At 40.2% G+C, this 14,713-nt stretch overlaps 1 protein-coding gene across 9 annotated transcripts in view; it reads left to right on the top strand.

Moving 5' to 3' along the window:
- Nucleotides 1–14,713, top strand: part of SERGEF (secretion regulating guanine nucleotide exchange factor) — a 136,266-nt gene that overhangs the window by 19,240 nt on the left and 102,313 nt on the right. For 8 of the 9 annotated variants that reach the window (XR_009933279.1, XR_009933276.1, XR_009933277.1 and 5 more), the window contains exon 9: nt 9,432–9,589. The exons of the other annotated variant lie outside the window; for it this stretch is intronic. Coding sequence is in view for 2 of the 8 variants with exons in the window: in XM_062494236.1 (XP_062350220.1) it covers nt 9,432–9,589 (158 nt within the window). In the remaining 6 variants the exon portion in view is untranslated. The remainder of the gene's footprint in view (nt 1–9,431; nt 9,590–14,713) is intronic. 9 annotated transcript variants of the gene reach the window in all.

Raw genomic sequence — 14,713 nt, 5'->3', positions numbered from 1 at the left:
ACACTGTGGCCATGCAGACAGGTAGAAGCTGATAGTTGAAATGCAACAAACTGTTGCGTGTGATTTAAAAATCTGGGCAGTTATTTAAAATTCCTTTAGTTCACCAGAGCAGCGTTCAAACAAAGCTCGTGAAAAACTGTTTTAGCACAGGAAAAAACTCCTGGTTTCTTTAGAAGCTGCCCTATCTCATTGTGTTGTGTGGAGCATGAATAGAAGGGTACTGCTTCTTTTGATCAATATCCACTGTAACATCAGAGAAAATAAGGTATTTGAAAAACAGGAGCTTTTTGTTTTCTTCATTGGTGTCCCCTCCTTACTCCTAATGAGAAAAATTCTTATTTCTCCCCTCTCACTTTAAAACTTACGCCCCTCTTAGTAACAGGCTGCATAGTAAATCAGTACTTACAACCTTGTTCATATCCACATTTAGGTGAACTTTAAACACAGATTTGCTGGCACTGCAAGCAGATACAGATGTTGTAGCTATACAGAGGTAGTTATGGACAGCTATTGCTTCCCTGGGTAAGCATCAGAAATAAATCTCACTAGCATCATTCCCTCTTGGCTGGGAATTTCAGATTCTCTTGGATGGACTTACATTGCATTCGTTGGTAACATTTCTAAAATGTTTCTAAATTTTTAGACTTGCCCCATGCTCTGTGTCTGCAGCTCAAATGTTGAAGACATCTCACAATGTTAAGAGAAGTCAGGAGTCAAAGGGAACTCTGCTGGTTGGATAATGTTCCTTTGTAAAAGATGTTTTTTTTTTTTTTGTTTTTTTTGTTTTTTTTTTAGGGCATAAGTGGCATTTGGATGCTTTCACCATTATGCAATTATTTACACCTTTGTCCACTCTCTCCCTGCAGTCTCCTTGGTTTTTAAGCATCTTGCCATACCCAGGTGGAATCTTGTGTTGCGCTTTTCTTTCTTTCTCCACCCCCTTGCCCAACTCTTAAATTTTCTTGTGGGTGGAGGGAGAAATTGGGATGATATTCTAGAGAGAATACATCACCTTATTGCTCATTATTCATCTCTTGACTTCAAAGGGTATGAATTTTCCTCCCCATCCTCTTTTAGACTGTTTTGTTCCTCCTGTCAGCAGGAGTGCTGCTCATTATTTGAGGTGCATAGCCCACTCTGTCTTAGTCAATTGTAGTTGCTCTTATAATGATTCTGACTCTGAACAAGGTGGCTGATCTCCTGGGATGCTCTGGAGGTGCCATTGTTGGGTTTGTGGTACAGTTCTCTTCTTTGTACTTTATTTCTTAAGAGCAGCACATAGTTAGGGCTGAACTCCTTTGGATGTAGAACTCTGCTGCTTCTGGAGTGACTGAGGAAGTTCAAGCCACTTAGCAAATCCAAGGACTGCTCTTCAAACACTTTATATCTGTAATGCTTTCTGTTTCTTTGGAGACATTGTGACTCTTCAGAATCATGCACGTCTGAGGCTTGTTATTTAGTGAAGTCTCTTGTGCAACTGGTCTCTGATTATTGGGAATGCATCTTGTGGACAGCAGTGAAAAAGCCCAGTTCTCCTTCAGGCTGCCATTCCAGAGCATTTATTTTGCTTTTTCCATGTGTGCCTTTCCACAGCAAGCCCTTGAGTCTTTTGACAAGGTAAATATTAGCACTGGGAACTTAATTACCTTCCCTTTGTTTATCTCCTGTAGACACATGCCTGTTCCTTCTGAGGCTCAGATGGCAAGGGGATATTGAGAGTAGCAGGATCTCACCTTCTCCAAATTAGGCAGAGTCACAAATGCTTGCAACATTGCAGCTAGAGGGAATGCTTTTTATAAAATGATCTGGAAAACATGCCTATGTTGTAATTTGTTTTCTCTGAATAAGATTTTCTGTAGCACTGTACTGAGTTAAGTCTAATGACACAGGACTTGGACCTTGCCTCAAAAGGGATAAACATCTAAGCTGTCCTTTTACAGACAAAAGGTATGGAAATCAGACTCAAGAAAATAATTGGAAACAAATAAAAGCATATGCAGCATATTATGATAATTCCAGGGTGTTGTTTTTTCCAAATGGTGTCTAGAAAGACCTGCATGTCTTTTCAGTTTTCTGGGGAATGTTAGAGGAAGAGATGCTCAGCTGCAGAAGGAAGGAGATTCCAGGTTAGAGAGGTGAAGAATGGAAGAAAGCATATAACAGTGCGGAAGGGCATGGGGATATAAATATAGAATGTCAGTAAAAGTGTATGACTCATACTGCTGTAGTAGCATAGTGCAGAATTTATTTGCAGAAGTACTGAACAAAAACCCTATGGTATACTATGATGCATTTGCAGCTAGTTTTCCATAGCTGGTTAATGTTTTATGCATCTTGCTTTTTTGGAGATGTCACCAAAATGTGCTTTAATTTTCTTTTTTTTTTTTCTGCTTTTTGTTAGGACTTTGTTTTCAGTTGAGGAGTTAAGTCCTCTATTGAACCTTGAATGTAGCAGTTCTGTTTGCTGGGTAGAGATGGGTTAGATTTGTTTTTAATCATGTAACTAAATTTAGCCAGCAATCTGCATTTTAAGGCATTGCTATTAAAAGTCTAAAAGTGAGATATGTATCATAGTTTGAATTTAAAATAAGCCAGAGGCACAGCTGGTGAGGCAGTCATGACTCTAATCATGACTGGAGGGAAATAAGGAGGGAATTTTCTCACCTTGCAGGATGAATGCAAAGTCTGATAGGTGCTTTAAAATCCCAGCCTTGCCCCCAGCCCCCTTCCCCAGCTTTGTTTTATGATTGCATGGATTTCATGTTGTCTCCCTATTTCCTTTTTTCAGCCAAGATGATCTGTCTCTTTGATACCAGCAGTATTAACACAACTTCACATGCATTTAAATTGTTGCACTTTAGTTTTTCCTCTGGTTTATTCAGAGCTTTGTGTGGTACTTTGTATTTCCAGTTTCTTCTCTAGAAGGAAAATGGCCAGTATCTCATCTAAATCCTGAACCAGAGACAAGACCCAAGGCATCTGGAAAATCCTAGAATATGCCACATTCAAAGTTGTTTTTCAGTCTTTCAAAGCAGTGAAGCATGCTGTTAAGTATGTGCAAAAGTCCCATTAACAGAGACCTAACTTGGTATAACTATGGAAGCAGAAAAGGAGGAGTATGCCTGTCTTTTAGTGAATGGAAGTCAAAGCTATTTAAAGTGCTGGTAAAGATGGGTCTGTTGGTCAAGTGTTGGACAAATTTAGCATGTCATGGAAATGGCAAGTTATGTCTAGCCTATCATATGGAATACATATGATTGACTTAATACAGCACTGCCTTTGGCAGCATTTGCTGTAGCCAAGTTCTCATTTCCCAAGGTTGTTTTTCAGCCAGATCAATTCCTTGGCTTGGTTTACCTTCAGTTTCACAGTTAGTTCAAGCACAAGGAATACAGGTGGCCTAGTGAGGAGAAAACTGTTTGGGTCCGAAGTTTCTTAGTGTAATGTGTTGCTGAAGGAGCTCTCATTCTGCACTTTGAGCATTTTTGTCTGTGTAAGAGAGTGTCACAGTCCTGATGTCTTCTCTTGGTGGGTCTCACACATCCTCAAAGCTTCACCTGCTCAGCTGAGTATTTTCCGTTATATCCCATGTTCATACAAGTTCTTGGGTGTTCAGTATTTTGATGTCACCAGGAGGCTCCGAAAGGAGATGGGATGATTTTCTATTTTTTTTTTTTTTCTTTTCCCCATAGCAATGGGATTGGGTCACAGTGAGAAACCAGTTGTTTGCTGGATCACAGATGAGCCTCTGTAGTGATGTGAAATCCTGTTGATTTGTCTTGCCCACATGCTGTGGTTAAATTTGATCAGGTTTGGTAACATCTGATGCAGCTCAGGATGGCAGGAATCTTTGGCCCACTTAATGAATGTATTAGTTCTATCTGGCAAATCCATAGCTGTTGCAGGAGGAGTGGTGATGCCCTTAGGGTTCTCCTCCTGTGGCACTTGTGGCCTTTTGTTGCAGGCTTAAATCTCTTCACAGAGTGCTTGGAGACCCTTGTGAGCTGCAGCTTGTGTGGATGCTCTGTGGGCTATTCTGAACCAGCTGTGTATTGCAGCCTATGACTGTGGAAGTCTGGAAGTGGCAATTGAAATAGCTCTAATTTTCTGTGGCTGTCATCCCTGAAATACTTTTGCTGCTTTGTTTGAACTTTCCTGATGAGACATGACCTCAATACTGTGCATAGATTTGTGTTTTGGTGATACGTTCTTAATAGCTCTTATGAATGAATATGGAAAAAATTTCAGGAGTGCCCTATTATATGAACTTGGTGAAGTTTGTAAGGAAGTCATGGAAAGAAGATGTGTGAAGAGATGTGGACAGCTCTGGTATGCTGAACTCCTGAGTTAAAAGGATCAGGGGTGCCATTTAAACCTGTTTCAGGACAGATAATTCTGCTTTGCTTTGTGACCATGCACACGTACAGGTGTTAGGCTGCAGGTGTGGTGATGCCTGGTTTCCAGCTGCTGAATTAAAGCTGTCTGCAGCCAAGAAGGAATTTAGGATGTAGAGATGAATGTTATTCTGCTAGGATGCCCTGCACAAGGGCCGTTTATAGGTAGATGAGGAAGTTTCTCAGAATGGGTCAAGAACATCAGTGATTTTCTGAAGGACAGCAGAGATCTGTAGATGAGAAGTGTTATTCTGCATAGGGCAGGAAGGAGGCAAGAGGCAGCCTCTGAATGTCAATTTTTAATGCCTGCTCCTGTGAATTTTCATGTGAAAGCAGGCATTAGGAATTTTTTATATAGAACTTAATATTTCAACCCTGAGATTAAGCATTCAGTGTGAATATCCAGAGTTCATTTGAAAAAGTAATCATTAAAGCAGCTGTGAACTGAGATAGCCTAGATGAACTCTTTCATCTAGTATGTATGAAGGATAGTTCAAAGCTTGCCTGAGTACCAAATAGAGACTTCAAGGAGATAACACCAGTGCATGATATTATCTTAAAACAGGAAAATTGATATAAAGATAAATCTGAGTCTAGGAAAATAAGTAAATTTTAATGTGCCTATTTGTCTGTTGTGTTTTACTGAGAAACAACCAACCTGTTTTTAAAACTAATGTACTTATATTTTTTATTGCTAATTCTTTCCACTTTTGTGGCTGAGCAGATTGATTAAAAAAGTGATAAAAGGGAAAAATGACATGCTCTGCAGCCTCAGCGGCAGTAAAAAACAGCATAGGAAAAGCTACACTGTCAGGCAGGAAGCAGCAAGAAGTGCTTTATGCAATGTTGCCAGATTTGCAGTACTGTGAAGGCTATGAACTTGTAATTTTGAGGACATTCTCAATTGTCTGTGCTTTGTTATACATGAGGACAGAAGGATGATGTGAAGGAAATGCAGAGGAACCTTTCAGAGAGTGGTTTGTATTTGAGCCCTTGAATATGTATGTACCTTCATCTATATTCTGTGAGGGACATGAGCATGTGTTTTGGGTGATTTGCTGCTGTGTGTACACTGATGCAGACTGCTGTGTCTACAGTTCAAAAGAGCACGAGCAAACCAGATCTGCATGATCACGGAGAATCTCAAACAATATAGCATACTGTTGTTTGTGTTGTTTACTTAAGGAGCTGTCAGAAAGTTTTTTTTTTTAAATCTTCTCTGGTTTTTTTAAATTTTTCTTTCAGTTTTCTGAACTCCTGTACTGTGTGGTTCATTCAGGTTATAAACTGGAGTAACACAGGATGCATGAATTTATATCTCTTACTCCTTAATTCCAAATGGTATTGAACTCTCTGGACTTCATTTGATGTAACATTTACCTGGTGAAAAATGAGCAGTTGCTATAAAGTCCTCTGGGACAATGTGGATGTTCACAGCAGAGGAGTTGAAGTGCCTTTTGGAATTGGAACCTCCATGCTCAGAAGATGGCAAGATCCAGTTCTTAGGAAGCGTTGTTAGTATCTTAGAAGAACTGGGAAAGCTTTCCAATATTGTATGCTTCTTTCTACACAAGTTGTAGAAGTTACTCCTGCCTTCTGTGTGCTCTCTTCCTGCACAGAGTCTGGTATGAAATATCACATTTTCTGATGTCTCAGCCACTTCCATGGCTGATGTATTCCGTCCACTTGACTCATCACTGTGTGTGTTTTCTTGACTTCTAATTAAAATCTGTCCTAGTCTAATATTAGATCAACACTCCTTGTTATATCATCCTTCATTCTTAAGTAATTCATCCCGCAACCTCCTTACTCTGTATGACTAATGTCTTTTTCTCAAATATTCTTAGAACATTTTAAAATACCATCTATTTTATAAGCAGCACAGTAGCAATACCTCCCATTACAATTGCTCAATGCTTTCTGTCATAGCTCGGTGCTTTCTTTTCCTTAAGTTTTCAACGAGACTTTAACCTTTGGCGGAATTTTCCATGCATTGGTGTTTGCCTCAGCCTGAAATTTCCACTTGAGACCGGGGGTTTATAGCTTGTTCACTGAAAGTATAATCAGTATTTCATAGAAAAGGCACATCTAGATCAGCTTCTGTTAGTTTCTCTCGCAGAAATTACAGATTTATGTACTTTGAGTTTTGTTTTTTTCAAGGATCTCTAAGCAGTTGTTTTTTGGCTGAAAAATAGAAACTATTGACTGTTAGCAGGAGTCTAAGCATGGGATGGGCAATGCTCAACAAAAAGGGGCAAGTCTGGGGAAGGAATGTGTCTCAAGAACTGAGAACTGCATTGATGAGCAGTGAGAAGGAACTGGTTGCTTAACTCATCTTTGGACATTCAAGAAGTTCTTCCTAAAAGCAAGAATTAATTTATCTGGCTTTCATTTTATAAACGAATGTTCTCCATACTTGAGTACTATTAACCACCTGAAACTCATTTCCCTTATTGTGGCAAAAAAGAAAAGGTTAATTGCAATGGTCTGTATTTGTAATCGGAAACATTTTACATTCATGTTTTACAGATATAGTTTATATTCTGCTAAGGGTTCTGTTTGGTTTTGCAAAGTGATTCTTTGCTGGCTTGTCCAGTAAAAGAAAATAGAGTCTATGGATGGCAGGTGTTTAGTTGTAGCTAATCATTGTGGCTGTTTTAATCCTTCACATAGGTTTGCAGTCTTCAGTTCCACTGGGGCAGTACCCTGGTGGGATGGTGCAAAAGTTCGTTTTTGTTGTGAGTGGCTGGTGTTTCTTGTTCATGTCTGGGTCCAGACAGAGCACCAGATGCCTTTGAGAAATGAGACTTTTCCCCAAAAGACTGAGAGAAACCTTTGTTGCCTGTGGGTAGGGATGGTTCTGTAGACTGTGTGAGGATCTGGGTCTGTATTATCGATTCAAAGCTTGCCTTCTCAGAGGCCTTGCAGCTTGCTGATGTTTTTGCCTGTGGCACTTGATACTTTTGGCTTCTGAGAGCTGAAATGCTTTTATTCAACTATAGTCCTTGGGATCAATACAGCAATGTCTGGGTAGGGTTTGAGAGCCTGTGGTATATTAATGATATAACTAGATGTTACAGAAATTCTTTCTGGCTTTAGATTTCATAAAACTCAGTTACAGTTCCTGTAGTTAATATAAAATAGAGCAGCCTGCCTATCCATTCCCAGTCCACTAATAGGGTTCTTTGCAGTACACAGAACCTGGCCTGATGTAAATCCTGGAACTTGGTCTACATTTAAATTTGTTATGTACATTTTTGCAGCTGCAGATATTTTTTAGAAGAGATCTATATAAATTGCAAAGTAAATACACTAATTTCAGAGCAAGCATGTTTTTTAAACCTTAAACTGTCTTCCTAATATAAGATACACTAGTAGTTCTCTTAATGAAATTTATTTTTATCCTTCCACCTAACAAAATGCATGTTAAAAGACCTCACTTGTATCGAATGTAGTATGTGACTGTTTTCAGCTTTTCCCTGAACTAAAAGGAAGCTGCAAAGGCAAAAAGCTTTGTGCCCTTGAGAGAGAAGGACAACTGATTTTGTCATGTAATTATTTTAGGGGGAAGCATTATCAGTGAACTGAGAGAATGCATGTGAAAAACTTGCAGTGATTGGAGTGAAAGATAGCACTGCCAGAAGATTTCCAAGGAAAATACCTATACTTCTGTATATGAACTGAGGTTTCCAGTTTATTTACAAAATGCATTATCACCTTCAACTCCACAAACCAGCAGTGTCCACCTTGTCTCCCTGTCAAGACAGTTTAACAGCACTCTAAGGAAAAGGGAGATGTTCAGATTTCTAAGGGCTTGTGTTTTGGCATCTGTTTAGATCCTCTTAGTTGTCACCTCTGGGTGGTGTGACCATACCCCCTGTAAATGACCCCTCTGTGGGGTATGTACTGATTGACAGGGAGAGGGGTGGCTGTGTATGCAAACTGACTTGCTGGGCTGGATGATATTTTCCCCAGATCCACATCTTTTGACCTATAAACGTGGTGACTTAAGTTCAACTCCAGAGAGCAGGTTGAGGCTTGGCTGAAGTGTGTACATAACTCAAGGTCATTGCAGGTTTCTTTCTGGACTAGGGTGTGGGTTGCTGCTTTTATTTAAAAGGAAGTTGAGGACTTTACCTTATGCTGTGTGTATATAACTTTTTAAATTGGAAGCCCAGAAGGGACAGCTTGCCATGGATTATCTGCAGGGACTGAGTCACTTCATTAAGGAAATAGAGCTGTCACTTTGTGTGATTTTTAATTTTTTTTTTAAATTCAAGGAAAGCAAAGGTAAGAAGGATGTTTATGGATGTTATCCATACAGGAGAATAGTGTTTTGGGTCAATCCTGCAGCAGTGCACATGAAATAATAACCCTTAGAGAGAAGGGTGAGCCATAGAATGCTGATTTCATTTAAAGTTACCTTTCTTTGACCAACGTTGATTCCTGTGAAAACAAACCAGGGCATTTCCAATGCTTAATGGCAGTTGTGCTGGTGTTCCTGACTAACAGCTGTCTTCTGAGGACTCTAGCTCTGCTAACAGTAGTGATAGAATGTAATTTCTATCAGGAAAACGTAAAACTCTGTTAAGTGCAGGTCATGCAATGAATTGTCTTTGGCAAAGAACGGGAATAATTCTATTTTCTGTATTATCTTCTATGTGTCAGAATAAACTGTTTTGTTTGTGCTTCCATTAACCTAAAATATGTCCTTTGTGTAACCGAAGTGTATTTATTGTATGCAGAATATCCAGGTTATGCAGCTTTACTGATGTGGTTTTATTTACAGCCCAGGCCACCATCCAGATGTTATTCTGCTAGAAAACAAGTTAATGAAGAATGAGCAGCTGCACAGAAGTATCTCATAATATCTTGAGCTAGTTTTTCATGTTTTTTTTTTCTGGTCCTAGCAATAAGTTTTCACCAGGCTTTTGGAGCTGTAGACAAGATGCATTAAAAAGTTGTGGTTTTGAATTGGCATCCACATGCTTCAGGAACTTGGTGAGTAATTAATCTTAATGTGTGTTTTGTGTTTAGAAGCTGGCAGGGTGTTCACGTGGGGCAGAGTGGACTATGGGCAGCTTGGAAGGCACGCGGTGGTTCCTGGTGGGCAGCAGAGCACAGCATCTGAACAGTGCTTGGAGCTGTTGTGTAACACCCCTGTTTCAGTTCCTTGCCTAAATGGAGCATCTCAGGTAAAGAAGAAAATTAACATTTTCACCCCCCACACTTTTTTTTTTTGTCTGCTTTGGTGCATTAAAATAATCAGAACAGTTTCCTAATAGAATCCTTCCAAATGCTGCAGCACAAGCCCTTGCTTGCTCTTCCTCTAAGCTCAGAAATTTGTAAGATTCAGTTATTTCTTTTAAAAGGCTTTTGCATTCAGGACCTGATTTTTTTCCTTGGTGGGATCAACTTTAGCAAAAGGTTCCAAGTTCTCTCAGGTGTCAGTGTGTGCAGGTGTAAGTTTTGCCTGCAGTGCAGCTGAAGAGAGGAGGTGGGACTTTGCCAAGGTGCAACACTACTTTTGTCTGAAACTGCAGACCAGCACTCCACAAATCACAACTGGTGGTCCCTCTGATCCACGGGGGAGGCTTGCCCAGCCATATAAACAGTTCTGCTGGCTTGCATTGCAGCTGAGGAGAGTGGAAATTCCCAGTAATGTGGGGGCAGGAACAAAAACTTGTGATGTGTTTGAGACATGTGGTTGATGGCTGATCCGGATCTTCTGCCCACTATGCTTACTCTTGATCTCTCATGCTCCTTGAGAAGTCTCCAGTTTGAGTTGTAGGGTGAGTGAAGAAGGGGACATGTTCAGGAAAGCAGAGATGGGGGAATAGACAGAAGGTAGGCTTTGTTTAAGGTGCAGCCTTGTTGGCTTAAAATCAGATTAATGATCTGTCCAGGTGCCACTCTTAGAGTGTAGTCATCTAGGGCGTTAAACTTCAGTGAGATATTAAAGAGAACCTTTGAAACTTCTGAAGAGTTGCCTTGTTCTAGAAAAAGCTGAAGAGTTTCAGTCAACCAACCCAAAAGTTCTCCGGCCACATGGCTCAGGTTGCAGAGGGCAAAGGCAGGAACAAGGAGAGTGAAGCACTGCTTACTCTCAGCGAAGACTAGGTTTGAGACCATTCAAGGAACCTGAAAGTGCAGGAGTCCATGGGAGCTGATGTGATATATCCATGGGTCCTGAGGGAACTGACAGAGCAATTGGCTGGGCCACCATCCATCATACTTCAGAAGCCCTGGCAGTTTAGCTTTGGTTTCCCACTGGAAAAAGGGAAACATAACCCCAATTTTACAAAAGGGAAATAAGGAAGACCTGGGGAACTACAAGATTGGTCAGTCTCACCTGTGTGCCTAGCAAGATCATGGAAAAGATCCTCCTGAAAGCTATGCTAAGGTATACAGAAAATAAGGAGGTGGTTGGTGACAGTCAACATGGCTTCTGGTCACCAGCCTGGCAAATTTGTGTGATGGGGTTACAGAAATGGTGGGTGAGGGAAAAGCAGCTGACATAATCTACCTGGACCTGTGCAAAGCATTTGACACTTTCCCACATGACATCCTGTCTTTAAGTTGGAGAGACATGGATTAGATGTGTGGGTGACTCAGTGGATAAAAAACTGGCTGCATCTTTGCAGTCATGGGATTGAGGTCAGCGGCTCGATGTCCACCTGGAGACCAGTGAGGAATGGTGTTCCTGAGGTACCGATAATGGGATCGGAGCTGTTTGTCAGTGACAAGGACAGTGGGATTGAGGGCACCCTGAGCAAGTTTGCCAGTGCAGAGGCATGCTGTGCCATGCAGAGGACGTGCTGGAGGGAATGGATGCTATCCTGAGGGACCCCTTCTGGGGCCCCAGAGCCCGTGGTGCTGCACTAATGTTTAGTCAGTTTTAACTTCTCTGAGTCTCAGACAGCTTTCTTACCCGTTTTGACATGGATGTCCCTACTTTTTGTCATTAGTTGTGTATAGACAGCTGCATTCCTGAATCTGCTTCATGCTGTTTTTCGTCTGTGCTGTGTGCAGTGTCTCAAGTACATTGTTCTGTCATTTGTTGGACTATACAAAGCCAAGGCAGCTGCAGATTTTGCACTGTGGAACTTACCCTTGGCAGGACAAGTGATCCATGAAAGTGAAGAGATGTATTCAGATACATTCCTTGAAAAGAAAGAGAAACAACAATCTCATCTTCATTCTGCTGCCCTCAGCGCTGTTCTCCTTATAGACATGTGAGAGACCTGATTTGAGTGATTAGCAATAGCAGTGTTCTGGAGCAGACATTATTCTTTGCAGAGATAACATCACAAAGATGACTTAAGAGGATCATCTGCACCCTTGGAGGATGTTGTGCTGATGAAAAAAGGGAAAACGGATAGTGAGGACCTAAATTGTTTCACTTCAAGATTACAAAATAATGCCAAAGCTAGAATTTATACTTGGAAATGCATTAAATTGCAGTATGTAGGCTACGTTGAGTGAGATATTCTTTGTTAACACACAAGCTGCCCCTCTTTCCATTTGTTGTCATATGGAGACAGGATTTGATTTGATTTGAGAGCTGAATTGGAAGGAACATAGAGAAGATGAGTTCTTTTCCATGTTTACCTTGAATTAACAATTCCAATTTTTGTGTTTAATGCAGAGAGACAGTTTAACAGTTGAGGATTACGACTGATGATTTTTATTCACGGTCTATTTTTATAAATCACTTTTAATGATTCAACTGAATTTTTGGCAAAACTGTGGTCTGCTGAATGCCTCTGCACTTCAGTTAATATTGTTAAAGCCAAAGTGGAGACACTAATCTAAGGATTAGAGGACAGTGTAAAAGGACAAGGACAGTAGCTCAAGGACAGCGCGGTAGATTTAACCTCCTGTGTTGCTCCTTGTCTCCATGCCCATGGCTTGCCTACTTTCTCCACCAAAGACCAGGGATTCTCCTTTCTTTGAACTGATACTGTTATCATGTCTGTGTCTGCCTCTTCAAAACCTGATTTTTCAAGCGTTGTGACCGACCTGTTCCTTTGTGAGTTTGACTTCAACTGAAACCATTGACCTTGAGAAAAAGGAGGGCTTTTTTCCTTTAAACTTAAGCAAAGGAGGAACGAAAGCCTGAGTTTTAGATAATTATCCACTAATCTGAGTGTGTCTTCCTGGCAGGTTTAAAAGCGTGGAGGTGTTGAATGTGTATAAAATTCTTGCATTTTGCCTCTGGAGGTCTGTTTGCTGTTTCCTTCTCCGTGCTTCAGTGCCTAACCGACGTGGAATAGGCCAATGCACTGAGAAGTTGTTGTGTGAGGCATTTTGCATGCAGTGCTCTTATGTTGTGGGGTGTCCTTGATGGGACCTCTTCAGAACATCTGACTCATCTGATGCACATTCAGGCACTGCTCTTCAGATGAAAGGACAATTAAATACAAATGGCCCGAAATATGATGAGTCTCTGTATTTAGCAAATGCTACAAAGATCTGGTTTAATGTTTCCTCCTTGTCAAAGTGCTTTTCCAGTCTGTTTGATATTTTTGGCTTTTAATAGCTATTATTCTACTGTTTGTGGTATGTTCAGCATGTCATTCGCACTGCAGCAAACATTTGCTGCAGCAATAAACAAGTGAGAAGTCTGTGCAGTGCTGAATGTTTCTTGCTAAGCTGGATGGAAGGAAGGGCTGCTGTTATTTTGGTAATGCATGGGTTCACATGGAACATGTTTTCATCATGTCCTTTTCTACTCAAAACAAACTGTGCTAGATCACAATTTTCTGAGAAGGAATCTCTGAAACTTCATTTAGGAAATTAAAAAATAACCATCACTTGACTTGAATCTTGATGATGAATGTAGGGACCAGTTGTGTCAGGGAATGAAAATAACTGACAGGCTCATGACAACATGTGCCTGCTGTGTTGTTTATCCTGATCCTGCTGTGGTCCATGGTTCCAATGTGCATGTTCATCCTGTGCAAAGCAGATTGCTTTGGGTCCTCTGTAGGGTTCCTTTCTTTCAGGTAATGACGTAATAAATACCCGCCTTCTCATGGTGCTTTGCAGTCAAAGTTTATTGCTTTTCAGTGCAGTTGGTTAGATGTCATTTTTGTTCAAGTGTTTGAAAGGCAGCTTTGGTTTTAGCATATTCTTGTTTTTCTTCATTTTCCCCATTCATGTTGCAAACTATTAAGCAGCTGCCTACAAGACAAATCTGAGATATCTGTATGATGACAATTGCTTGTATAACTGATAGATTAATGTATGCATATTATCTTAACACAGTCATAATAATATTGAAAATTGAGCCTTTTGGTTTTAAGAAAAATGACATCTCTTTTTGACTTATCAGGGAAATTAGAAGCCTCTTTGTAAGTAAACTTTATAGTTGAGGCTTTAAGGGGTATCAAAAGAAATAACCTAATATTATTATATATCATCTCTATGCTCTGTGTGTGGCTTTTAAATACTTACTTGTTTGACTGGCTACTGTAATTGGTTTTATTTTGAATGTTCAGAATGAGAGGTTTGTGTTTTTGTGGGAGAGAAACAAGTTATACTTTCCTAAACCTGATTTTACTGCTCAAAGTTTGAGAATATGTGTGGAGTGATCCAATAAGCTGCTTTAAAAAAAACCCACTTTGGGTGTTAGGGAAGGAGGTAAATGCAAAAAAAAAAAGTTGAAGTTATGTGTCGTTTCTCACTTGCTAAGCAAGTAATACTTTGGGGTTTTGTGAGTTTTTTGGTTTGGTGGTGTTTTTTTTTTTCCTAATATGAACTGGTGTCTTTCATGAGTTGGTCTTGATCCATGTCTTTTGAGAAATGGCATTGTTGAATTTTCCTTGATTGATTTGGTTATGCTGTTTCAGAGATGCAATGATGAAAATTTTAATATTGAGATGGTCCCTTTAATATTCTTGCGTCGAGTCCTTGGCTTATCAATTAATTTTAAGTGACAATAAAGGAAAATAAAGGCCACGGAGAAGTGGGTTTTGAGTACAGCTCACTGTGTGAGTGATAAATTGCAGTTAAGGATGAAAATAAGAGGCCAAATAATTGAAATTATTATTGGGGGGAAACCCAAACAGGATATAACAGAAGATTGAAACTACAGTCTGCATACAAAATGCAGCAAGTCTGTGTTCTATTGGGTGTGTTTGTGTGCTCTGCATGCCCTGTGTAGGAGAGTAACACTAATCTTGGCAGCACTGCAAGAACACTGAGAGTTTACAGTCATGTCACAGGCAGTGAGGAAACAGGATTTATTTCTTAGGTTAGTTGGTTTTCTCTGCCATTCTCTGAAGCAGGAAATTGAGAGCAGGACCTAACTCCTG

This window comes from Cinclus cinclus, chromosome 6, assembly GCF_963662255.1.
Source record: "Cinclus cinclus chromosome 6, bCinCin1.1, whole genome shotgun sequence".
Classification (NCBI taxonomy): Eukaryota; Metazoa; Chordata; class Aves; order Passeriformes; family Cinclidae; genus Cinclus; species Cinclus cinclus.
The sequence above is the reverse complement of the archived record's forward strand: the minus strand, read 5'-3'. Positions and strand labels throughout refer to the sequence as shown.